General features: G+C 35.4%; 1 protein-coding gene across 1 annotated transcript in view; it reads left to right on the top strand.

Moving 5' to 3' along the window:
• Positions 1-365: 365 nt before the first annotated feature.
• Positions 366-26692, top strand: part of LOC138694502 (proteoglycan 4-like) — a 29403-nt gene continuing 3076 nt past the window's right edge. Inside the window, exons 1-3 of the mRNA XM_069818277.1 lie at positions 366-415; positions 4897-5266; positions 16834-17024. Coding sequence (XP_069674378.1) covers positions 4898-5266; positions 16834-17024 — 560 coding nt within the window. The 5' untranslated portion in view covers positions 366-415; position 4897. The remainder of the gene's footprint in view (positions 416-4896; positions 5267-16833; positions 17025-26692) is intronic.

The raw sequence follows: 26692 nt of genomic DNA, 5'->3' as shown, positions 1-26692 counted from the left end.
CATGGCGTAACTGCAGCAATTGATCCCCTTCCGAAGAAATTCATGATATGGATTTTGGCCACCTTTAAGAGTTAATCGTATTAGGCCTTGTTTGAACCCGTGAACCTTGTTTCTAGCAACAACGATAACCATTATACCATTCGACTGGAAATTATTTTATAATGAATGTCCTAGCAATAAAATCAGAGTACTTCGAAAGATCACAAACAGTGGAATTTTACTACCCAGAGGTTGAAGCGAAGTTCCTGAATTTAGTGGCCTCGTTTCCTTCCGGCCAAGTTTGACAGCGGGCCGTTACTTCTATTTACAGAGCAAAAGTCCGATCTGCCGATTGCGAGCGAGAAAGTTGGTATATAAATGCAGACTTGGTGCGACAATCAGTTTGTGAAGTACGTCCCGCAGCGTCTGGTGAAATGTAAGTATTCTAGCAACATTACTATAACACCAAGCATTTTTCAGTAGGTCGGTACACAAATCTTTTCAATGCGTATATCAGTCTGCTTTGATATTATTAAAGCACTATCTTTCTCCATCCTTTGAATTGAAGAAAGCATACTAATCGATATTTTTTCTGAGTTCAACACAAGAGTATATTTTTGAGTTTCTCTGAATACATTTTGATCATATTGGCATTGGTATTATGTGTTTTTGTACTTATAAATATTCAAGTCATAGAACCTTGTGATGTGATAGCTCGGACTTACATAAAAATGCGTGTTGCTTACAATTTTTAAGACATGTTTTGCCTTCGAGCAAAACACTGTGATGAAGGATAGGTGGAGCGGAGAAAAATTCTCTCCGACACCGGGACTCGTACACGGGTTTTCAGCTCTATCTGCTGACGCTCTGTCCACTAAGCCACACCGGATTCCAGTTCCGATGCCGGATTGAATCCTCTCAGTTTAAGTTACACCTCTTAGTTTCTCTTTAGTGGCCAATCCTCATGCATTGTGTCACAGATGTGTGACAGTGGCACAATTTCCAACACACTATGTGCAGAGGTGCACTGATTACGAGTGACTAAGTGGCCGGGATCCGACGGAATGAGCGCCGTCTTAAATCACTAAGTGATTATTTATGCATATCATATTACTATGATGTGCCGAAGTACATATGATATTTCCGTGCAGGAATTCTGCATTACCATATGATGAAGGATGGGTGGAGCGGAGAAAAATTCTCTCCGACACCGGGACTCGAATCCAGGTTTTCAGCTCTACGTGCTGATGCTTCATCCACTAATGGGTGCACCTCAGAATGTGAGAAAGAACCATCTTAACTCCACTTTACAAGTGCCTAGGGAGTCCTATATGATCCTAATTTGAAACAACAACGCACTTGTGTTTGTTTTCAATATTATCCTTCATCTTTTGCCGGTATTTTCAATTCTTTTCAGTTCCTTTACATCTGTTTCCTTTTAATGCACTACTCAATTGTCTTAGGCTACATGTCTTCTCATTTTTTTTCTGCCGCCTTTTGTCCATCTCTCTTTCCCTTTCTTTATGACTCTCATACTTACTTTTATCTTCTTCGAGCAAGTTCTACATCCTGTCAGCTGATGTTTCACCCATTTGTGGAAAGAGATGTCTCTATAAGATCTGTCACGGATGGGACACACAATAATTACGATTAATCTCAAAAACCTCTTTGTGTATCAATCTGAAACACTGCATTCATAATGTTAATGAGGACAAGTTTACTTATAAATAACTTCAACTTTCATTTCTAGCTTTGTTTTTCCTAGAAAAAACATTTTAAGTACCTTTGTCACAGGCAAGACATTGAAACAAGCACTACAATATACACTAATTTTAGGAAATATACCTAACGTTCAGAAGAAAATATTATTGCGGTTGCAACAGTGAACTATCTTCTTTCATTCAGCACAATAAAATGGCAAACAAATGGAATGGGGAGCTTTATACAGTAATATTAACTTACAACACAAAATTAAGTTCAGGCCTGCAAATTCCCACTACTCTCTTTGAACCGTAATTTCTTGATAAATGGTTAACTGGTATCCATATTTCTTCTTTCACAGATAACTTCAATCTTTTCTTTTGCATAATCTTCCAAATTCGATGTGATATAAGATGTTTGAAGATTTTGGGGTCAGGATCACTATGTCATGGAGCGAACCTAATGCTGTAAAGCACTGGGTTGCATTTTTTCTTACAACTTGTATTTTTAAGAAGCAATTTTGTTCATACCTATTGAACATTCTTAGGGCGGTATTACTTAATTTTAGCGTTGTCACCTTACCTTGAAGAATAAAAAAGAAAACAAATTGAACAGCGTTTGGTGGAAATAAGTGATCTGTAAAATAGCCCTCGATGCGTGATAGATTTCTCAGCAAATTAATATCCAATTGTCGCCCAAAGTTGAATTTTGAAGCAATGTAACCCACTTGTTGAAAAGCATCGTTAGATATGAGATTACCAAATACCACAGATATTTATAGTATATTCACTATTCTCAGAGTTTTATATTTTGTAGCACAGTAATGAATTATTGTACATCATCAGAAGAAAGTGTGATGGTAGTTCTATAAAAATTATTCATGTACAGGGACATCATTTTATTTTTACTTCAATTTTTATTGTACCTGAGTTTTTTAATGTACTTCACTCCCATCCCTTCTACTAATGAAGTTCCAACTGTCCTCCACACAGAACCAAGGCAACATATAGTAAACAGTACTGAGTTAGTGAGTATAGTACGTTCCAGAAATATGTTCGCATTTTCCAATGACGAAAGAACTTTCAATATTGAATCATATTTTCGCACAGGTACTATCGTCCATTTGCCTACGTCGCATCCGGATTTCCCCTCTGCTCGCCCCTCTGTAAAGACTAGTGGCTGGGCTGTCTTAGCTCTTTTCTGAAAACATTAATTTCTGTTAGGAATTGGACGTCTACATAATATTATACAACTGTTTAAAATAACTTAAATAAATGGGCCTCGTTAAGTAATTAACTGTCACGTGATTTCCCCCTTTCTACGACCCTGCGACATAACCGCTTGGACGGACAGTAGATAGCATTTCTGAGTAATTTTATCTTTTCGGATCGGGCAGAAGTGAAGATTGAATTTACACTACAGTACATAAGGTATTCTTTTATAGAGTAGGTACAGAATAATTTCAACATGAGTTACTAGTACGAAGAACAAAACTGGTAATTGGAATTAGACGTAATAGTCTATAGCGCGATAATATGCACAAAAGAACTGAAACCTGTATCGAAATGAGCGGCCACCATTTTCAAAAATGAGTTAAATATCCATATTATAATTATATTTCAATTTAACTTTGTTCTCTATATTGTACGCTAATGTGCTGTAGACAGTATAATATGCACTGCATAATGAATACGTTCACATGGATAACTCAGTTCGTGAGTAAAAACACTTATTGTTAATACTGTACTGTATTTTGATTAAACAAAAACCTAATGAAAATTATCAAACTCAATATTTCCTAGTTTACTTTAATGGATAAACTACTTTTCTTCCCTTCTATACCCAGTAAAGTGATTTGTTTGTATTTTACGCCAGTATCATCGAACTCCAATCGTGGAAGGGGGTAGCAAACGATGTTTCCGGTTCTCAACCGTTAATCCAAAGGTATAGCCAGGTTAATATTAAAATTGTTAGTAAAAATAAAATGATGTCCCTGTATGTGTACATATAGAATAGATGAACATTATTATAATATTCATATAACCTGTCTTCGGACAATTGATTAAACAGCAACTGCGCATGTAAGCCTACTCTTATTAAACGCTATATATACCGATTCTGTAAGTTTATTTTCTCAAATACGAATATTGTAATTATTTGCAAATACGTTTATTTCAGTCCTATTCAAAACCTATTGACTTCTGATAAAGTGAATGCGACTCTTATTATATCCATGCGCGATAGATATCGATAATTTGTAACCCTCCTCCACAGCTGTTTTGCACTGGAGAGCTGTCAGTAGTATTTCGTGAGCAAGAGCATCTCTCCGCTGGTCCACGGAGCGGCTATGCCATAGATCAGCGGTCATCAGAAAACTGCACCAACGGGCTAGCGTCTCTTACCCGCGGACAAGACACTGCCCTAGCGTGCATTCGTGGCTGCTGGCGGGTATGCTGTCTCTCTATCCCTTGTGCACGACGGAGCATATTTCCTTACCCTCCATGCACTCTACCCATTTCAGCGAGTGCTGACGACCACTGCCATAGATCATAGAAGCTAACAATAATTTAACCTGAACTCTTTGGTGACAACACATCGGCTGAATTTCTGAACCATTTATTATACGCAGATTTAGATTTGTTGGTCTGTTCATGTTATGAATATATATTCTTCTGAGTAAAATGATGTTTTTTTTTTTTTAATTATAAAGTAAAATTTATTTGGGAAGACCGAGACGTAGATGGGAAGATAATATTAAAATGGATTTGAGGGAGATAGGATATGATTGTAGAAACTGGATTAATCTTGCTCAGGAACCGATGGCGGACTTATGTGAGGGCGGCAATGAACCTCCGCGTCAAGAGGGCTATATAACTCTCTTGGCCATAAGTAAGTAAAGTAAAATTTATACTTTCTGCTAAATGTTTTCTCTCCAGATTTATAGATGGGCATCAACGAGCCTTCTCCTTGTAGTGTTTTTGGGTTTTTATTATTTCTACATGACGAATTGTATCCTGGACAATCCAGTAAGCTGTACACGTTAATATCGAATTTATTTATGTTCAGTTATAAATATATTGTTAAATGCTCTTACAAGGTCACCGTGACTTCTTTTGTAATGTGATTGCATTATGGCTCTATGAAGTTTAATCAAGTCGCCGTTTACTTGTGGAGATATGTAAAAAGGAATATCAATTTGTTTATTATTATTTTCAGAATGAGGTTATGTGTTCTGCTGCTGACAGTGGCACTGTGCCATGGGCTGGAGGAATCGCGCGATCTTAAACGTATTATCGGCCTCGTAGACAGTCTCAGAGGGGTACCATCGGAGGAGGTCTTGGCAGCCGACAACGCCGCCCTGGAGGAAGAAATCAAAGCTGAAGAACTAGACTACGAGGACAATGATAACCACGGCAGTTACGGGAACAGCCACCACAAACCCCCGCCTCATCCTCCGGTGATCACAGTGCCCATTCCCACTTTACCACCACTCCCATCCCTTCCACCCCTTCCACCTCTACCAGCACTGCCAGGATTGCTTGGTCCTAAAGAGACTATCATCGCCACCAAGACGCTATATGCAGAGGTACGGTAAAAATTTTCAGTACATATGTAAATTCTAGTTTTTTTTTTTTAAGCCGCTTCTGCGTACTTGCTTTTTCTACTTTTCTACAGTACAGGCTTGGACCGTCCACAGTGGTCCGAATCACTAAAAACCCGGACAAAAATTATTTTTCGAACTTCATAGCCTACTAGAAACACAAAATTACCTTAATAAAAATCCCCTGTAGTTACTCTGATAAGACCAAGTGCTTTTCGCAGAATACTTCAATGGTTCTGGTCAATACTTACAGGCAAAAGTAACTCAACTCTTTCCCGATTAATTCTGTATTTATGTACGTGATTTCTGAACATTGTTCTGACTCAATAATACAAAATTGAATGCTATATATTTTTTGTGATTGTGTTATGTTCTTATGCATAGGGAGCAATTACACTTGTCAGTGTTTTTTGTTTCTATTGCTGTGTTTTGCGGGGGAAAAAATTAGAGTTTAAAAAAATGCGCAGAAGTGTACACCGTGAAATTTACATACAGGCTGAGTCCAGGAGAAAAGGTACATGGTGTGAGAGGTGATAATATTGTTGATTCTGAACCCAAAAGGTTATGTGAACATATGCCCTGTTCTTAATAATATCTGACCTACAGCTGTTTGAAAATCACGGGCGTCAGTCTCATGTTCTTCATCAGCATTCATATGCGGACGCAACCAAAACGACATTAGGTTGTAGTAGGATCAATTAAATTATCCTGGGCGTTGGATCGGTCGCGGTGGAGTCATTTCTTGGCCACCGAGGTCACCCGGTGGATTACTGTGTAGGGGAGTTGGCTTAACAGCGAAGTCTACAAGCGCAAAGTGAAAACAAGGAAGGAACTTCTTGCTCGCAATGTACGTGCTTGTGCTGTAGTAAAGAAATGTCAGAATCAATTCAGATCAACACAACAACTGTCTATAAGAGTTACAAAGTGCATTGAAGTTGATGGTGGACTTTTTGAACATGTCCTGAAAAGACATTAAACAATTAAACAGAACATAAGGTACCGTAACAATGTTTTAGTTTACTATTACTTGCACTTTTCTCGTTTCTCATTGTTTCCATTAGTTTCCTCCGAAACCGTTAAGAACAGAATATATGTTTGTATGAGCTTTTTATTCAGAATCATCAATGTTATCACCCTTCAAACCATGTACCTTTTTTCCTGACTCACTCTGTATTTATATTGGTAGATATTATTTCTAAGTTTGTCACTGAAGGTTTCAAGTGCAACTCCTCGCAATAACGATACTGCGAACTATGACCTCTAAATCATATCTACGCACCTGGTCCGTCAACGCGTGTCGCGCGATAAACACTTGCTGAAATTTATGTTTGATTACTTGAAGAATGAGAAGTGATTTATTGGAAGTAAACAACAAATGCTCATGGTTTTTTTTTTTGTCAGTTCCTAGAGGACTTTTGTTGGTTTCAGGTCATATGTATAATGTGTGCATAATGTAATGTGTAAAAATGAATTTGTGTTAGTTGCAAAGAAATTTAAGAGAAAATTAGAGAAAAAAGTAATGAGATTCTTGTGCAACATGAAGAATATGTTATGTAATAAGTAGAGAACAAATGTGAATTAAAATTTGACAGCCTTAGCACAAAATCACTAGATGGTGTAATAAGAATTTTTTTTTTATTATTCAATACTATCGGCGTTAGAATAAAACATGTCACCGAAGCGAAACCATGTTTCTTAGTACAGTGACATCATTTTATTTTTACTAACATTTTTAATATTAACTTGACTATACCTCTGGATCAACGCCGTTTGCTACCCCTTCCACGACTGAAGTTCGATGATACTGGCGTAATATACAAATAAATCACTTTACTAGGTATAGGAGGGAAGAAAAGTAGTTCATCCATTTACGTAAACTAGGAAATATTGCGCTTTTGAGTTTCATCGTTTTCATTAGGTTTTTGTTTAATCAAAATACAGTACAATGAATGTTTTTACTCACGAACTGAGCTGTCCATGTGGACGTATTCATTATGCAGTGTACGTATATTATACGTACACTCTACAGCACATTAGCGTACAATATAGAGGATGAAGTTAAATTGAAAAATAATCATAATATGGATATTTAAACACATTTTTTAAAATAGTGGCCGTTCATTTCGATACAGGCTTCAGTTCTAATGTGCATATTATCGCACTATAGACTATTGTACCTAATCCCAATTACCAGTTTCGTTCTTCGTACTAGTAACTCATGTTCAAATAATTCTGTATCTACTCTATAAAAGATTACCTTACGTACTGTAAATTCAATCTTCACTTCTGCCCGATCCGAAAAGATAACATTACTCAGACATACTATCTATTGTCCGTCCAAGTGGTTATGTCGTAGGGTCTAGAAAGGGAGGAAATCACGTGACATTTAATTACTTCACGAGGCCTTTTATTTAAGTTATTTTAAACAGTTGTATAATATTACGTAGATGTCCAATTCCTAACAGAAATTAATGTTCTCAGAAAAGAGCTAAGACAGCCCAGCCACTAGCTGGCGAATAAAAGCTGGTGGGGAAAACCGGGATGCGACGTATGCAAATGGACGACAGTACCTGTGCGAAAATGATTCAATATTGAAAGCTCTTTCGTCACTGGAAAACGCGAACATATTTCTGGAACGTACTGTTTACTATGACCGTAAGGCTACTATGACTATATATGCGGTCTTGGATCTGTGTGGAGGACGGTTGAACGTCATTAGTAGAAGGGGTGGGAGTGAAGTACATTCAAAAACTTAGGTACAATAAAAATTGAAATAAAAATGAAATGATGTCCCTGTAGATATTAAGACTGATTACAACTAGAAATTGAGTTACAATTTACAGGCATTTATTCTTCTTCTTGTTCTTTTGAAAATCGTTGACTTACAGTACTTTGAAAGAATTTAAAGATTTAAATGAGAGAAGTAAGAACAGAAAAATTAAAAGCTGCGGAAGAATATGGATGTTCCGTACATTTCGTACATCATAGAGATGATTTTGAGTGCCGAAGATAACGAAAATTCAGCGAAACTATTAAAATAAATGGCTACAATAACAACTTCCAGACGTAAAAAGTGAATCATGGCTGATGTAAAGAAAACAAGCTAAGAAATTCACAGAAGAAGATGAAGAAAAAGTGTTATCAATGATAGTTGTTGTTTAGTCAACTGTCCGAAGAAAGATCTGAACCTCACAAGCAACACCAAGAAGGCACCACTTATGAGGCAACTAGGCTAGGAGATAATGGGGTAGGATGGCCAGTTCCTTTCCTCCTCCATTGCAGACTTCGCCGACTAGCTACATATTACACTAGTCAGACTTCAGATGCATATAAATTGTTCTTCCTCTGACATATATCGTCAAGTAAGATGTACTGTCTGATAATAGATATACATATCAGCCAGAACCTCAATCAGAGGATCAATGATAGTAAGTACATAGAAATAATAATTAATAAAAATATCAATACTGTATATTACCCACAGTACATAAAATTCTTGTTCATAGATCCGTAACTGTGCAGGAAGCTCAGTTATTTTGCCGGTTGGAGAGTTATTAGAAGAGGCCATTGAGTTTAGAAACAAAGAAGTTAGAAAATCTCGAGAAAGCTTTATCAAAAAAAAAAAAAATCAAGACGAGACAACAATTTGGATCTCTTCAGTAGGTTAACTGAACCATTACTCTGATCATTAATTCTTCTGATCCATTAATTTCCAGTTTGAAAGAACTACCAAAGGAAAATAAAATATATGTATTGGTTCTTTTAGTAATATCAGAAGAACTGGAGGAGGGAGAAGAAGACGACGAATTTGAAACATTAGCTTGCGAGGACGAGTGACAGACTAAATAAAATAACCTAATTTACTAAGAAAGAGGGTTATTTATGTTATAATAATTACTTATATAAAACACAGATTATCTATAAATAATGCAGCATTATTGTTGAAAGATATAGGTGTATATATAACATATTAATATAAATTATATATAATTTATATTAATATAAATCTAAGTCTCTCTTGAAATTCTTTAATTTATCATATCAAACCAGAATCAATGTGGGTGTTTAAATTGCGAGCTTCAAACAGTTCTATATTTTAACTTGTCTGCATATACAACAATAAAACTACTCACTGTCAGTGCATCATATACACACTTCGTAGATGCAAATACTCAACACCTTGGCGAGAAGCAAAATGCATCCTTTATTTCTGCTTAGCCATAGACTTCATGACAAAATGTGTAAAAATGTAGATATTCTAATATAGCCTAATTTAACACAAAAAAGTAGGTAATGGGATTTACAAGTGTGCAAGCTCATACAAGATATATTATCACTATTATTAAATAGCACATAACACTTTGGTTACCCCTACAATACTACGAAAGAATGAACGGATTATTTACGTTATTAGAAAAAAAATGATTTATTTAATGACGCTCGCAACTCCAGAGGTTATATCAGCGTCGCCGATGTGCCGAAATTTTGTCCCCAGGAGTTCTTTTACGTTCCAGTAAATCTAGTGACATGAGCCTGTCGCATTTAACCACACTTAAATGCCATCGACCTGGGCCGGGATCGAACCCGCAACCTCGAGCATAGAAGGTCAGCGCTATACCAAGTACACTACTGAGGCCGACACGTTATTAGATGAAAGAATGTACTAACTCAGAAAAATGCAACTCTTAATAACTGAATTCGGAATACTTACAGATTACATACAGTTTTAATAATATTATAAACTTCTAGATTACATAGTAATTTTTCAGACCTTATATAAGAGGTTGCTAATGAAATCGTGTATATAAAATTGCTCTAATTATTGCATTTATCGAGTTTTGCAATAAAATAACAGGAGTGTGATAAAAAATGTAATTTGGCTCTTATTACTGAACGCATTATTGCCTCACCTTCAAGAGGACTAGTTATTTACACATTTCACTAGAATTTGCACACCTTAAATACATGTTATTATTATTATTAGTAACAAGTGTACCACACTTTGAGTTAATATGAGCATTAGAAAAAGAGTCATTAATTTTTTCCGGGTTTTAAGCGACTCGGACCACTTGCACTATGGCGTCAGTGTCTATTCCTAGCAAAGAGGAAACTGTTCTCTCCACCTCTTCTTGGGACTTTCTACATGTCAGGTTCCGTTAATTGGATGTAATGTATACTTAATATAGGTATAATTTCAAGGATTCGCACACCATTTATTGCTCTATCTTCTAAACGGGAAAGCATGAGTTTATTTTAAATAAGTTCATGTAGAATCAGTTTAGGCTAGGCAGAAATGCTGTGTCGATTATACTGAGGAAAGTACCCCACATGACTCTTCCATTCTGTCTTACTTTAATCCCGTCAATGTATGCCATAACGATGGTGAGCACTGCACTGTTTTAAGACTTAAAAGTTTAATTGATCTCATTTCCTTCTTTTGAGAAAAAATAGTGAAAATGAAATTCCTTATAAACATCTTAACATCAAGTAAAGTTGTCACTTACTCAGAAGAAGACGATCATTAAGGTTCCTCTCTCGTGACGAAAACTACAAAACTAAATTGCACAGTGTAACATTGTTATTCTTTAAAACGTTTACTATATGCACGATGCATGCTAAAATGATAAAATCCTATAGAACTATGCCGTAAAATTTCAATTGTTATGCTCTAAAAGAGTTTTATAGATTCTGTTCAATTTCCTCCCGTGCAGCTCGGTAACTTCTCTGAACGCCAATTAACAGATTTTACGACTTCTACATAAAAAACTTTGTCCACTCCCACTCACCTGCTGCACAGTTGCCACATTCCTAGCGATCTTCGACCGTTCAATGACTGATACTTCATTTTATTCATAGATTTGATAACTTTAGATGAAGGGAACGTGTAAGTTTTTTTATAAACGAGGTTGTGATTGGTTATTAACAGGCGAAGACATGAATCTGTCTCAGTAAAGAAAGACATTTGTTTCTGACAACCAATTAGTAGAGGGTGGTAAAGAGTTTGTTTCCAAAATCTTTTCTTTGAAACTGCACTCGAGGAAATTAAACAAACTATACAGTATATGCACAAAACGTGCCAAAATTATAAAATATGTAACAATACAATAAAGGCCTATATAATTATCAGGCTTCGGTCCTGGGCACAGAAACGCATGAAGTTCAGAACGCACGGAGATAGTGTTCTGTTGGTCAAGTGGAGTGGGAGATGAAGAGCGCCGTTACTTCGTGTCTCAACATGTAAACAGTCCGTCACAAAATATATTTCACCCTGTACAGATGCAGTATATACAGTACATTCCTATTGTAGACAATAAATGTCTACCAATAAGTATTAACCTGAGTTTTAACCTTCAATCAGGTGTCCCTACGCCGAAGGCTGTTACACGTACCGCAGCCAAGCAGCTATAGGCCTACACACAACGGTAATGCACATTACGGACCCACCTATGCTGTTGCAGTCGGGTGACTGGACACGGGTCATGACGTCATTTATACTCTGTGTATTCTAAACCTCATACTGGTTACTCTGTGTCCCTAGGCCAAAGCCTGATAATTATAAGCATCATAAAACTTGACATAATGAAAGGGGTGAATTTAAAACGTGAATTTTTTTTCCCCATATGATATGTAAAACTAGACAGAATATGCATTTGTATATTTATTTATTTATTTAAATTCAAATATACAGAATAAAGAAATATAATTACAAAACAAACAAAGAGAAATACAAATAAAATAATACAAGCAATATAAAAAGAAGATACAGTAGTATTAACAAAATTTGAGACCGAATGAGCAGCGCTCGTGCTCGGTCGCAGTTCAGATATAATATTAAAATAAAAAATAATAATAATATAAATAAATAAATAAGTAAAATAAAATAGGAACTGAAATATAATTACAGCGGCAATGGAATTATATAATATAATATTAACACTAGAGAAGAATAATATCGCACGTGAAAAGTATATAAATCCAACATCTAAACATATCATTTGTATTATAAGAAAATACAAAATAAAACTAATAATATCATGAAGGTGACACAAACTTTCTTATATCTTGTGTCCCATATCCTTTGGGACACTCCTGTAAATAGAGTATGTTAGTGTGCATAAAAATTAGTGTTGTGGAATTTAATCTAATTGATTAATCGATCAATTTCTGTAGTAAGATTAATCGATCAAAAATATTTAATCGAATAATCGAGTCGATTAAAATTAATCGGTTGTAGTTGATATTAATTATTATTTTGTTAATACAAACTCATACTAAAAATTACGACAATATTTCTCTCTCGGAAATTTCTTACTTAAAAGCACAAGAGTACTGTTATTTTCTAACTTTAAACCAGGTAAAGTAGGGAAAATCTTTGCACAAACACTCCAGAAAGAGATGGAGATATGAGGACAGTGACCTAGTCTAACTCATTGAAAGTTGAAACACAATGCGAAACCCTTATTAAGTTTTATGGTTTTCCAAGAAAACTTCCACCTTGTTGTCAGCTCATCTTCCTAGCATATGAAATACATACTTTTCTGGAATTCGTCCCCTTCATCCCTTTTAAAATAGCCATGTCTGCACTATGTGCAAGTGAGAGCGTAACTACCTTCTTCTCTTTCTAAAATCTGGTAATTCGATTACAATAGGGGGCCAGCCTTCTGTTTCGACCTCTGTAGTTTTGCAGTTGCAGTTTTTGTACTGAGTTTGTACAGTATATGAAGGTTGTGTGTTTAGTTTGATAAAGAAAAAAAAACAGTTTTCTGTGGCTTGTGAAAAGTGTAAACTCCATTATGTCATATGAGAATTTGAGATGTAAATTCGGTGAAACGTTTGGATTTAAATTGAAAGATCGTGGAGAAGTGTTTGACATAAAAAAAGGTTTTTCGTGTTTAGTGATGCAGGAAACATTGTTACTAAACGTAGAGCGGCACTTAATTCGGAGCATGTGAATGCACTCACATGTTTGAAATCATGGATGAAGCAGTATTAACTAGGTGAGTCTTCATACTTTTTGTTAGGCCTATTTATGTTTGTTTCAAAAATTCCCATAGAAATTGACAGAATAAATTATAAGCTCATAATAAATATGTTAGTAAGTAATTAAAATAGTTGTTTTGTAATATAACGATATAATATATACAGATATACAAGATTAATTTAATACTTATGCTTATCACCGAACACAAGTTAAATTTAACAATAATTGTGTATTGCAGTATATTAAAACATTTTTTCAACTCGATCAAAACTCTATTAATCTACCGATTAATCGATTAAATTCAAATAGTTAATCGATTAAATATTTTGATCGATCAGCAGCATTAATAAAAATGGTTTTATATTTAAGTTGTAGGGTTAATCAAAGCCTATCGTTCGGAATAACTGACAATTCTATAGATTGCTTCAGAAATTAGTAGTAACATAAAGTTATGTTTTATTTAATGGAACATCCGATATTTAATTTCATAAGTTTGTTACGCTATCCATTCTTATTCAAATGATATAAGTAGGAACCGCATTTTGGCCCAGGGCGTGATGTTTGGCTCGTGCCACAGGTACTATCAGGGAATGCATTTTGTTTATGCTACAGTTGACGTTCTATTCATGATTCAAAACTACACCTCGAAGACTGTTCACAGTACATTATAGTGATAAAGACTGATATTACGATGACCTTTCCTACAATTTAAATTATTTATTCATTCATTTTATTTATTTATTTTTATTGGCAGAGTTAAGTACATAAGGCCTTCTCTTTCACTCAGTCAGTATAAAATATACAGCAAATATAAATAACAGCAATACAGAGAACAGTGGACTAATAATAATAATAATAATAATAATAATAATAATAATAATAATAATAATAATAATATTCTTGGTTGAGTGCAGAAAGATCCGAAGTCAAGGACTGTGATCCTTTCTGCATTCAAAATTTGGCTGTCATCTGTTTCGTTCACCGCGCATATTTTGTTTTGTTGGGAAATTCATGGTGCAGGAGGTGCAAGGAGCAGATATACTAGATTTTAAATCGTGATGGCCATCATTATATAAAAATACCTGCAGCTTAGTACAATGTTCTCCTCGTTCTGTTATAAGAGACCGTAATATTTTATTCATGTGTCCACATTTAATCATTTTGTCTTAAGAAAGTGAAAATAAAGAGTTTGTTACTGCCTAAGAGTATATTGGTGACTTGAACTTCGACATATTTCACCTTCCTTTGTCTCAAAAACAAAATATTGCTTGCCTGTATGTCTTGCATATCCAGAAGTGCAGTTCATATCATTATGGAAAATGTCTGATATTAAAAAATCAGCTGCCAGTGTGTCAGAAACTGCGGAAAATGAAAAGTGTTGGAAAGTTATCTTTCGAGGGCCAACCATGAAATGAATGCAAAAATGTAGGAAGTGTTATCAGATACTAATTACACAGACTTTGCTTAAATATTAATATTTTAATGTAAAATATGAAGAATTTTTAGCAGCATCTTCAAATTTTTATGCTTTCAGTAACTCAGTAATAAAAATATGTTAATTAATTTTGACACAGTAATAACTAATAGCCACCGGCGTAGCTCAAGCGGTAGCACGTTTTCCCGCTCGGGCTGATTACCTTGGTGGCTTTTTTCCGAGTTTTTCCTTAACCGTAAGATGAATTTCAGGTAATCTATTGCGAACATTCGGCATCATTTCGCCAAGTACCATCTCGCTATCACCAATTCCAACGACGCTAAAATAGCCATGTAGTTGAAGAGAGTAAGTTAGTTAAATAACCAAGTAAAACAAATAATGAAAACGTTTGTCCGTATATTACTTGAATTTGTATACATTAATAGATATTTAGGCCTACTATGATTTGAGGTCATTTATTATTATATTTTATTCCATATTTTCATTGATTGCAGAAAGGACCTGGATCGATTAGTTATAAGTTATAATCACTCTTTTAATTGAAGTAGCAAGAATCAATAAGATAGCTTTAAATGTGTGTTTTGAGATATTCTTCCCAAAGAAGTTAACTACATACACATGAAAATGTTGTGAAAACATTCAAATAGTTTTTTTTATATATCTCAAAACCGTACTGAAGTGACTGAAGTCCTTTCTGCAGTCATCGATTCATTTACATTTTACTATTTATTTATGTATTTATTTATTTATTTATTTATTTATTTATTTATTTATTTATTTATTTATTTATTTATTTATTTATTTATTTATTTATTTATTTATTTATTTATTTATTTATTTATTTCATGTGGTTTTGTATTTTTGTATGTAGGTCTATGTTATTCCTGACGTAGCTCAGTCAATTAGCTGACATTTTCTTATCAGAAGAGATCACATTGCATTCATAGGCACTTCAGCCTGAATAACCCTTTTGTTCTCCCTTTACGGAACGAATAAATTTCGTGCCGATTGTGCTGCCTCGCTAAGTCGGCTCCACCATACGCCATACCACGCAATGCTTTCTAACCCTCAAATCCGTGTAAGATACATCTGCCGGATCTTAAAGAACTATATATCATTTCATAATGTCCTCTTTAGGCAGGCAAGCAAGAACTTATGAGGTTCCGTTGTCTCTTATGCAGATCTATGACCTTTCTAGAATCTACAACAACTGCTATCTACTAATCTTTGGACAAAGCACAAGGAACACCCACCGTGACGGACGATTGAACCGGCGTTACGCAAACATAAATTTTGTCCTATTTTTCGAGAATAAGATGACATTGAAAGGGGAATTGTGAAGTGTGTTAGTGAAATGACTAAGTAAAAACTAGAAAACTTCGAGAAAATTCCTCACAATCTTGGCTTTGTCAACCACAGATCAGACTCCGCTATCTCTGAGGTTTCAACTTTTGTCCGCGGTCCTCGTAGGCAAGCGATCTGCCAACTGAGTTACCAAGGAGACAAGAAATAATCATGGTGTTAGGTATATCCGAGTAATTATGTGTTTCTTATCATTGTCACTTGGCCATTAGGCCTACCCCGGTATCGCCATATCAACCTGTTCCAATAAAAATAATAATTCCTAGCGTGCACGTGTGATCAATCATTTCTTCCCTACTGCCACCAGGTTGTCTTTCTTCTCTCCTGGTAGTATTTAGGTGTAACCGACTTTTGAGGTTGTGACGTTCGATAATTTGGTAGGATGATAATTTATCACATATGATTATGTCTTACCAGGCGAGGTCTTAAATATAAATTTAACGTAAATTACACATCATGGGAGAACACATGAATAATTCCTTTTAAGCAAAAATTCTTGTGTTCTAACCGGGAATCGAACCCGGCACATCATGCGGCGAGAAGCTCTGATCATTAGACCATTAGAATGGTCGTGTGGTAAATAATATCCATAATGAAATAATTGAACATGTATATTGTCTTCTATGCCATGTCTCGTTTTTGTGCATTAGCTTATATCGTACGTTATGCATGTAAAACATATGAAACTTCAGTTTAGTACTAGCTTTTACGTTAAGTTACCACAAATTTATGTAGGCTAATGAGACGCAAATGTGACATACTCGTATGTTTCAGGTGACAAAGGAGATCACACGCCATCCCGTGTGCATGACTGTTTACGGTGTGAAGCCGCCTTGCCTGCCCGCCGAGCTGCACGCAGGAGGCCATGGACCGCACTGCTGGAAACGCGACAACGAGGACCTGGCCGTCCTCTGGAATGACGAGCAGGGCGAGGGCCTTTACATAGAGCCTACCGCCGCCGTCAAGTCAGTAACAGTTACTTAGTTAATATAATGTCTCGTAATACAAAGTAAAAGTATAGAGAACTTACGTATTTTAAAACTGCAAAAATGTTGACAAAACATTCTGACTGATATAGGCCTACATGTTTCCAGAATCCATAATCGCGAATGATTGTTAACATGCAAATTGTCTTCACTGTTTCTCATATTTCCCTGATCCCCTGATCAGTCTGTCTCTCCTACTGAATCCTTATCTAACTCCGCATCTTTTGGTTGATTTCTCTCTTTCTGACTGGCTCTCTCAATGTCTTTCTTTCAATTTCTTATATCTGTCTCTCCCATATTCCTTCCACAGTTTCATCCATCATATGTTTGTATTTCCTTCCTTTCTTACCTGTCATTCTAGCTCTCTTACATATCCTACCTGTCTCTCTTATTTGTCTTTCTGTCCCTTACTTGTCTTCCTGTTTCTCTTTCTCTTTCTGTCTCTTCTCTGAATTTCTCATCTGTCTGACTCTCTTATGTCTTTCTATCTCTTACCTGTCTCTCCTATCCCACGTATCTCTCTTATCTGCCGTTCTATCTCTTATCTGTAGCCTACTTCTGTCTCTGTTATCTGCCTTCCTATCTCTTACCTTTTTCTCTTATCTGATTTTATATCTCTTTTATCTGTCTTTCTATCTCTTACCTATATTTCTGTTTCTCTCATCTATCTTTCTACCTCTTACCTGTCTATCTACCTCTTATGTGTCTTTCTTAATTGTCTTTCTCTTTCTCTTATCTCCCTTTCTAACTGTTAACTGTCTCTCTCTCTCTCTCTCATCTGTCTTTCTATCTTTTACCTGCCTTCCTGTATCTTAACTGTCTTTTTCTCTCACACGTTTTTCTATCTCTCTTGCATGTATTTCTGTTTCTCTTGTGTGTATCTATCAAACATTATTCTCGCTCTCACAATGTTATTCTATCTCTCTTACATGTCTATCTATCTCTCTTATCTGTATTTCTGTCTCTTTACATCCTATCTTTCTGTCTCTTACATGTATTTCTATCTCTTGTATAATATCTATGTCTTTCTCTCTTATCTGACTTCGACTTCTTACCTAACCTTTTTGTCCTTCTGATCTTTCTGTGTCTTTTATCTGTCTTCCTATCTTTTGTATTTTTTTCCGTCCCTCTTGTCTGTTCTTCTGTCTCTCTAATCTTCTGTCTGCGTCTATTATTTATCTTTCTCTCTTTTACCTGCTTTTCTATATCTTTTTTACTTGTCTTTCTATATATCTTAGCTGTCTTTCTTATTTGTCTTTCTGTCTCCCTTATATGTTTCTCTATCTCCTTATTGCATTTCTGTCTCTCTCTCTCTGCCTTACCTGTTTTTCTGTCTCTCTCACACTTTTTCTGTCTCTCTCTTACCTGTCATTCTGTCTCTCTTATCTGTAGCCTATTTCTGCCTCTGCCACCTGTCTTTTTATCTCTTTTACCTGTCCATTTCTTTTGAACTATGTCTCTGTCTCTTTAAGACATGGTTTTTTTTTTCTTTTACCTATCTTTCTGTTTCTCCTACTTATATTTCCGTCTCTCTTATTCCAGTTTCAAAAATAATAAAGAGAGCACCAGCGACTATGGAATTTTGACACACTTTGTTTCAAATATTTCGTGGAGATATTAATGAATTAGCCCTCGGTGATTTTCCATTTACCATGCTGGCCGTTGGATCCGCGAGTTCAAATCCGGCAAGGGTGATGGATTTAAAGATGTTTAAGTCCTCAGCATGGCTGCCTCCAAGAGGGCAGTAAAGCTTTGCGCAGTGTTGAAATTTACGGCACGTAGAAGAATCATGTTCCTGATCGGTGCCTCCATACAAAATTTGTCGGCCAGTTCTCGTCGGCGTTGTATTTCTACGCTCAATAACGTCCTATAATAAATTGAAGACTTATTTAAAGAACATTACCTATCAATATCAGTGAAACCATACCAGTGCTCACAACTTTAGGTACCTAATTCAGAATTCAAGTGAGCCAAAGCAGAGACTGCTCTAGACAGATATAGCTACACATAGGCATATTTACGACTACTATAAATAAGCTTACAAGGAATTTTATACCCCAAGAAAATAGCATGTTTTTATGCAGGAGAGGATTTATTACCGAAATGGAAAAATAACATAGTCTATTGTATTAAAAATTAAGCTTAGGTGAAAAAGAAATCGAAAAGATAAGTTTTTTTTTTTTTGACAAGATGTACATGTTTCTGAAGAAAATTGGCTTCTTTCTTCTTTTCATCTCTATCAGTGAGAAGAAAATAATAATGGCTGAAATCTGAAGAAGTCACTGAGTTGGTGAAACTCAGTAAAGTTGCAATTAGTCTCAGATGATGCTAGCTGATGCCTGCTGACAACACTGCGAAATATCAAAGTCATTCTCTTTGTAATTCCACTATAGTATCCACTCTTTTTTGTTAGGATCTCTTCAGCAAAAGCGACGTAATTATAGCTGATTTCGAAACCTGATTGCTCTACCTAACGTAGTCTCCAAATTCATCACGATGCCTACTGTAGTTCAGTCAGCCGATAAATTATTACTAAAGGGACTGAGATCCGAGTTCTTCAAGACTAGTGGCTTGTGCAGCAAATTAAGTTCATTACAAGTTCAAATACAATTTTTTTCAGATTTATTTTTAATAAAGAATAGGTACCAGACATTTTGAAAATTATTTTCTTCCATAATAATGAAACATACTCCCTGTGAATGTTTTTTTTATGTCAGATACTTTTTTTAACTTATCCATTTTAAGTCCTTGAGTTTTAATGCGAAAAAGCAAGTAAGAATGCGAAGACAATCAGTGGGTTTTTCATGTGGGAGTAAAGCAGCAGCTATTTCATGTCATTGCGGATTGTAGGTGAGAGTTAAGAAAATATCAGGTTTGCCATGCTTTCCAACAATAGACGTAGCATCTTGGTATAAATGCTGCATTTTTCGTGAACTACCCTGAAATGTAGTGGTAAAATCACTTTTTCCTGCTAAGAGATCTGGAGCCTACAGAATCTTTTGGCTTCTTATTTTATCTGTAAGTAATACTTTTTGGTCTTCCTCAGGATTTGTCATTTTTGCGCTTCCTCCAGACAAAATTGGTCTACCAAATGTTGCTGGATTAATTTGTGCGACTAATGAATGTATGTTAGCATATGTTGAATCAAGGACGTATAATTGGCCATAAGCTCGTAATTAATTATTAATGGCGGCAAATCAGAGACGTGAGTGATTTATGTATTAACCCATATATTTTCAGCAGTATAGGCTGTTGTGAGGAATCTAATGCTGAGATGCGGAAAATGAGGCAAACGCTTTGTCAGAGTTGTAGAGTCTTATATGCGCCCTAAATAAAATTGTTCATCGTAAATCATTAGCAGTTTCAGTATTTCATTCGTTGCTGGTTGCGGGAAATAAACTAACTCATCACGGCAGCAAGAAGTGAAATGACCTGCTATTCTCTCTAAACAAAATGATATGCTTGGCAGCGATCACAAATCTAATCGATTAAACCAAAGGAATTATGGAATTAATTTTGATGTAGTTTAAAAAGGCAGCTAAAATAGGAAGCATGACTCAATTACTAATAACTTACTGCACTACTAACTAGGAATGTTAGAGAATCACACACACACACACACACACACAATAAATATATACACCACACCGCCATTAAATATAAGAAAAAGACTCACACCACTTGATTAATAACTACAGTATAAAAATATTTCATTTTTAGTATAAAAATATTTCATTTTTAGTATAAAAATATTGTTATCTTATGTAAGTTTTGCAGTTTTTAGTAACATTCATGTATTAAACATTTATGTATTATATAGTATATAGCCGTTACTCAGCAAATTATAGAAATGAAGATCTAATTTAAGATATTCTCTACTTCTACTTATATAATCCCAAAAGGTTTCACTTTCATATCATCAATATAGCATTAATGTGTATAATTAGCGACAAATACATCATGGCATTAACTATAATAGTATTTCATTCTTAAGGGTAATAATGTCATTAAATATTCTTAAGTCGTGTAGTTTTTAATATTCAATACACAGCTGTACTCAGAAAATTGCACACGAATCAAACCTGTAAGTTCTTTTTAGTAAGTTTTGAAGGTTTTTAATAACCAATATAGAGAAAAAATTATACAGATGAAGATAGACATATTGACATTATGAAGTCAGAGAATCTGAGCTATAAATATGCCAGCAATCCTGCAAGTCATGGCTTTCGTGTGATATTGTTTATTGTAGTGTGTGCGTGTGGTTTTTTTTTTTGTTTTATTCTGAAAAGCCATTATTTCTCAAAACTGACGACAGATGGATTTTGGAAAGTAGGAAAATTATTTGGGAAAATTGATATTTCACTGAAAACTTCTATTTTTCCGCACATCTTTGGATTCCAAGCTTCAACATGAGGGATCATTCATTAAAATACATTCAGCCATTTTCCAGTAATTTCCATTCCCAGTTCAAATTATATATACAAATATAAATGTGTGAAAGAAAAGGCAGCCACGATGGTAGTTTTCTTCCAGTAACTCTTTCTCTGCTAATATCTTCACGTCAGTACTGTATTGTGTATTTTCTTTTCATCCTCTGGTTGAGAGGAAGAATACATTTATTATTATTATTATTATTATTATTATTATTATTATTATTTTTTTTTTTTTTTTTTTTTCAATACCGTCATCATAATATAATTGCAAGAGCTCGGATTAAACATTATTTGAATTAGGAGTCTGACTAGAAATTATAATAATATACAAAGTGTCCCAGAACTCAACCGAAAAAGATGAGGGAGATTGTGAAGGGAACTCAGACAAACATTTTGAGATAAGGAACTTACGATCTACGTAGCCTAATTACTGAGCTGCGGTGATTTTTTATGTAAGATGTTTTTACTGATACGCGATTATTAAAGGAATATATATGTATGAGTTCTCTTCACAAGCTTCATTCCTACTCGCGTAATCAGAAAAATGTGGTGCTAATACTTACTGAATAGGATTTTGAAAATCATGATCTTTTTTGTTTTGGTAAAATTGGTCTTTCTGCGGGAATATGCAAGCCACTTATAACAGTTTGAATTTTTAAGCTATACACGGCCTACTGATTCCCTAGGCGAAAGATGAACGAAGGCATTGCGTTCTCGATTGTCTATTCTCTACTGTAGTGTCTGGTTGCTATGAAAAGTAAACAATTAAAAATCTTAAGAGATAATATTTTCGATACATTGTAGGTAAATATGTATTGTTAAATATTGCTGAAACTGTTTCTCGTGTGGTAAGATTAGCTATTATTTTATTATTCTTTGTACGTATTTAAATTATAACTACGAGTAAGGTTTACTTTTAAGCTGTTATTCCTTTAGAAAGCAAGACTTATTCTACGTTACAGCATACTTCCGTTGCATCCAAAAGATTGTATTTTTCTTTTAAACTTACATTATTCATTTATGTTAAATAGTTTACTTGGTTATTTCTTTCAGAATTTAGCTATTTTTACTCCCTGCATTATAATTGGAGTACCCTATACAGATAATTTTCAACAATAAATGGAAATAATACGCTAATCATGTATACGCTTAGGCCACACTTGCTGTGGCTAAGTGGTCAGACTTCCGGCCCGTCACGCTGGTGGCCCGGGTTTGAGTTCCGGTCAGATCTGGGATTTTTCATTGAAAAGTTCATAGTGACACTTGTGGCGGACAAGATCGTAAGGTGAATATCAGGTAATCTATGGCGAATCTTCGACCTCATCTCGCCAAATACCATCTCACTATCACCAATCCCATCGAAGCTAAATAACACAGTAGTTGACACAGCGTTAAATAACCAACTAAGAACTTTTGACAATAGGAGTGGCAGTGATATTATTCGCTGCAGATTATCATCTGTTTCCACCACGACAGATGGAAATTTAGTCTGTGGCGTGCTAGCCCTCAATACGTTTTATGCTATTGCGTGGAATTTTGAATCAATAGGCCATCAGTTCCTGTCTCAAAATGTTTGTCTGAGTTCCTTCCACAATCAAAATTTTCCGGTTGAATTGTGGAACACCTGCATACATACATCTTGTATTTACCGAGGACACTTCATGCCCCTTTTCCGCCCATATTTGTATTTTTCTGGTTTGACATTAGATAGACACAAGGCATGACGTCCGTGATTTAAGTTCAGTACTAAGCCAGGTCTGCACTTATGATAACAGGAGACATTACATTTGAATAGGCAAACATTAATGCCTTAGGTCGGATTCGAAACCACGTCCATAGCTTTCGCTGGGCGTTAAAAATAAAAAAATTAGCCTTTGAGTATGAGTAAATCATGGAGACTCAGTAAAAATTAACCAGTTAATAATAATGAGTTATTAATAATTTAAAATGAATATGATCTGCAAGAAGATGATGCTCAAGACCGAGAGAGATGGCGTTTAGGAATAGGAAGACGACGCGATTTTAGCTGCAGAACCTCCTACTACTACTACTACTACTACTACTACTACTACTACTACTACTACTACTACTACTACTACTACAACTACTACTACTACTACTACTACTACTACTACTGCTACTGCTACTGCTACTGCTACATGCAAGTACAAATACTGTCCTCAGCAGAATTTTGTACCTGATAGAAGAAGCAGCAGTGAAAGGACGAGTTTTTTTTTTTTTCGAATATTTGTTCCTATCTTTATATTCTCATTTTCAAAATATTGCAATATCAAAAAGTCACCAAATATTAATGTTTTACATCTAATATATCTGACAAAGTGCAGGCTGTGAGAAAGACGTTACTCAATATCTGAATCTGACGACTATGCGGTACTTCAAAAGTATTTGTAATATCGTTTCCAAAAATCGAATTTAATGTACACAGAAAAATTCCATTTACTGCACAGCAGCGTTACCGTATTGACTACCTTTGAGAGAAACAATGATGTGCAATGCTGTGACCATATTACGTTGTAATGTTATTATTTATGTGTTCTGTAGCTTTTTTTTTTACGTTTCACAGTTAGTGATACGACAATTTATGCTTTCAGTACCTATTTTATTTAAAGAGACTTTAATCCTGTAATGTTATTCAGCATCGAATAAATAGAATAACCACGAACAGGCGAACAAGAAGAGATAGGGAAGAAACGGTCGTTACCACCAACACTTTTGGGCCAATATAAGGATGTTCCTTGTGTAAACAAATGGATGGGGATACAGTACCTCTAACTACGTCATGTAAATTGGATGGAAGGAATAAGCACTTGCTTGACGTAACAAGCCTGTGCAGTGTGTTGAACAATAACAGTTAGTAGTAGTGTTGAAAAGAACGCAACGAGTTTCTTTTTATCATTCTTCACCCGCGTTCAAGCGTTACAAAAATAACAGTAAAGATGTGTGTGTCTTGTCTTAGAATTTAGATGTATGTAACGTAAAAGAACATGTCGACCGACAAATGGCTCCAGGAAAAAATCGTCAGTCATTTCTTGCCATGTTAAATGTTGACGCTGATAAAGTTAAGTTTTCCTCGGTGCGACTATTGCGATGATAGTTCAACGATGATCGAGCAACGATAATCGTTGAGCATTATTTCTTTGCATTTCCTATGGAGCTGTTTTTCTCCGAGCGACTGCCGCGACTCTATAAAATACAAAGAAATAGTGCTCAACGATTATCGTTGCATGATCATCGTTGAACGACCATCGCAATAGTCGCACCGAGGAAAACGTACCTTAAGGTCTGCAGTTCATAGTCGTTAAATAAACTACTACTACTACTACTACTACTACTACTACTACTACTACTACTACTACTACTACTACTACTACTACTACCACTACCACCACCACTACTACCACCACTACCACCACCACCGCCGCCCATTTGGCTTCAATAGCGCTGGTCTTCTGTGCTCTAGGTTGCGGGTTCGATCTCGGTCCAGGTCGATGGCATTTAAGTGTGTTTAAATGCGACAGGCTTATGTCAGTAGATTTACTGGCATGTAAAATAGGCTGACCAGATGTCCCTAATTTCCGGGGACAGTCCCCGGTTTTGAGTTGCTGTCCCCGGTGAGCAAACGTCCCCATTTTTGTTCCTGGAAATTAATTTCGTCCCCAGAAGTTTTGATTTTATTTCAATAACATTTTACACGTAAATATTTAAGTATCGTGATGAAACTGCTTCGATTCATGCACATTTCTGAATGGTTCTCAGTGTGAGACAGAAGAACCAGTGAGCACAGCACGAGATATTCTGCACACTTTGAGAAGAACATAACATCTTTGTCTTTATTCTCGTTGCCTGGAAACGTTAGAACTGCCGCAGTGTCCATTTTTAAGTAGTTTAAAAAATTGGGAGTTTTGTGACAAACCAGCAGGTGAAAAGTAGTATGATGTTTTTCAACATTTCAAAAAAAAAATCCATTCCATTTGAAAATCTTCTCAAAATAGTGTCATTAATCATGTGTCTTTCATTTAGTAATTCATCATTTGAAATACTTTTTTTTCTACACAATGAACTCAGTCTGGACTGATGAAAAGTCAAGAATAAAAATTGAAACAGTTAAAGCTTTGTTATAAGTGAAAACAAACTTTCATTTCTCATTTGAAGAGCTTAGTGTGAAGCTGTATGGAAATGAACAGATCCTTAAAAATATATATTCTTCAGACAAATACTTTTAAAATATGTGTTAGAATTCAGTGTGTACAATATTATGTGAAAGACTTCCATGCATGCATCAATACTGAAACTGAATTCTTAGTGGCTACAATTATGTATACCAGTTACGTATGTTTATGCATTTAATTAAAAAAGTTAAGATATGGTACTCTACAAATTTAGTACGCTAAGTTCTATCATTGTACTACTGTTACATGTATTTTGTGCAACATTTCAACGGAGAGTGACTAGATAAGCATTTGAGTTTTTTCTTGAAATTGCCGATGTCCCCTGCTGGACCATAAAATATCTGGTCAGCTTAATGTAAAATAACTCCTGCGGGACAAAATTCCGGCACACCGGCGACGCTGATATAACCTCGGCAGTTGCGAGCGTCGTTAAATAAACCATAATTTAATTTCATTTCATTTAGCTACCTTCCATGACAGTTTTTATGTTAACATCACCTTGCTGTTCACGAAAATCTGTATTAAAGTGATACAAGTTAAATAGACCTGATTACAAAGCATTAACTGTTTATATTACTTTTCAATCAACTCTTGGCACTACGAAAGTAAACCATTCATTACGAAATATTTGACTACAACAGTACTCTTTATAAAAGACTGTGAAAATCAGTTTAATGCAAAGAGCAGCCTATTCCGATCGCAGTGCAGATTTGTCTGTCTCTTTATAAGACTAGCACCACAGTCTAGTATATACAGTCATGAAGCTCAATACGTAGTAAATATGCAGCCATAGATAGTTGCTAACCACTAGGATCGCTAATATCGCCTCATTGCAGTCAATGCGAAATAGTACCGGCACAGTCCTAGCACCCACACAGCTCAAGCTTTGTGACTGTATATACTAGACTGTGGTAGCACCTCAACTTCGAACGAGCCTATTGTGCTTTATCATTCCTTTACTTAGGAATTCTGTTGAAGTCCGAATGGCCGCTTTCTTTGTAGATAACGTGAAACAGCTCTGTGG

Source organism: Periplaneta americana, chromosome 2 (assembly GCF_040183065.1).
Source record: "Periplaneta americana isolate PAMFEO1 chromosome 2, P.americana_PAMFEO1_priV1, whole genome shotgun sequence".
In the NCBI taxonomy this organism is placed as follows: Eukaryota; Metazoa; Arthropoda; class Insecta; order Blattodea; family Blattidae; genus Periplaneta; species Periplaneta americana.
Note: the sequence above shows the minus strand (reverse complement) of the source record. Positions and strands in the feature narration are given on the sequence as shown.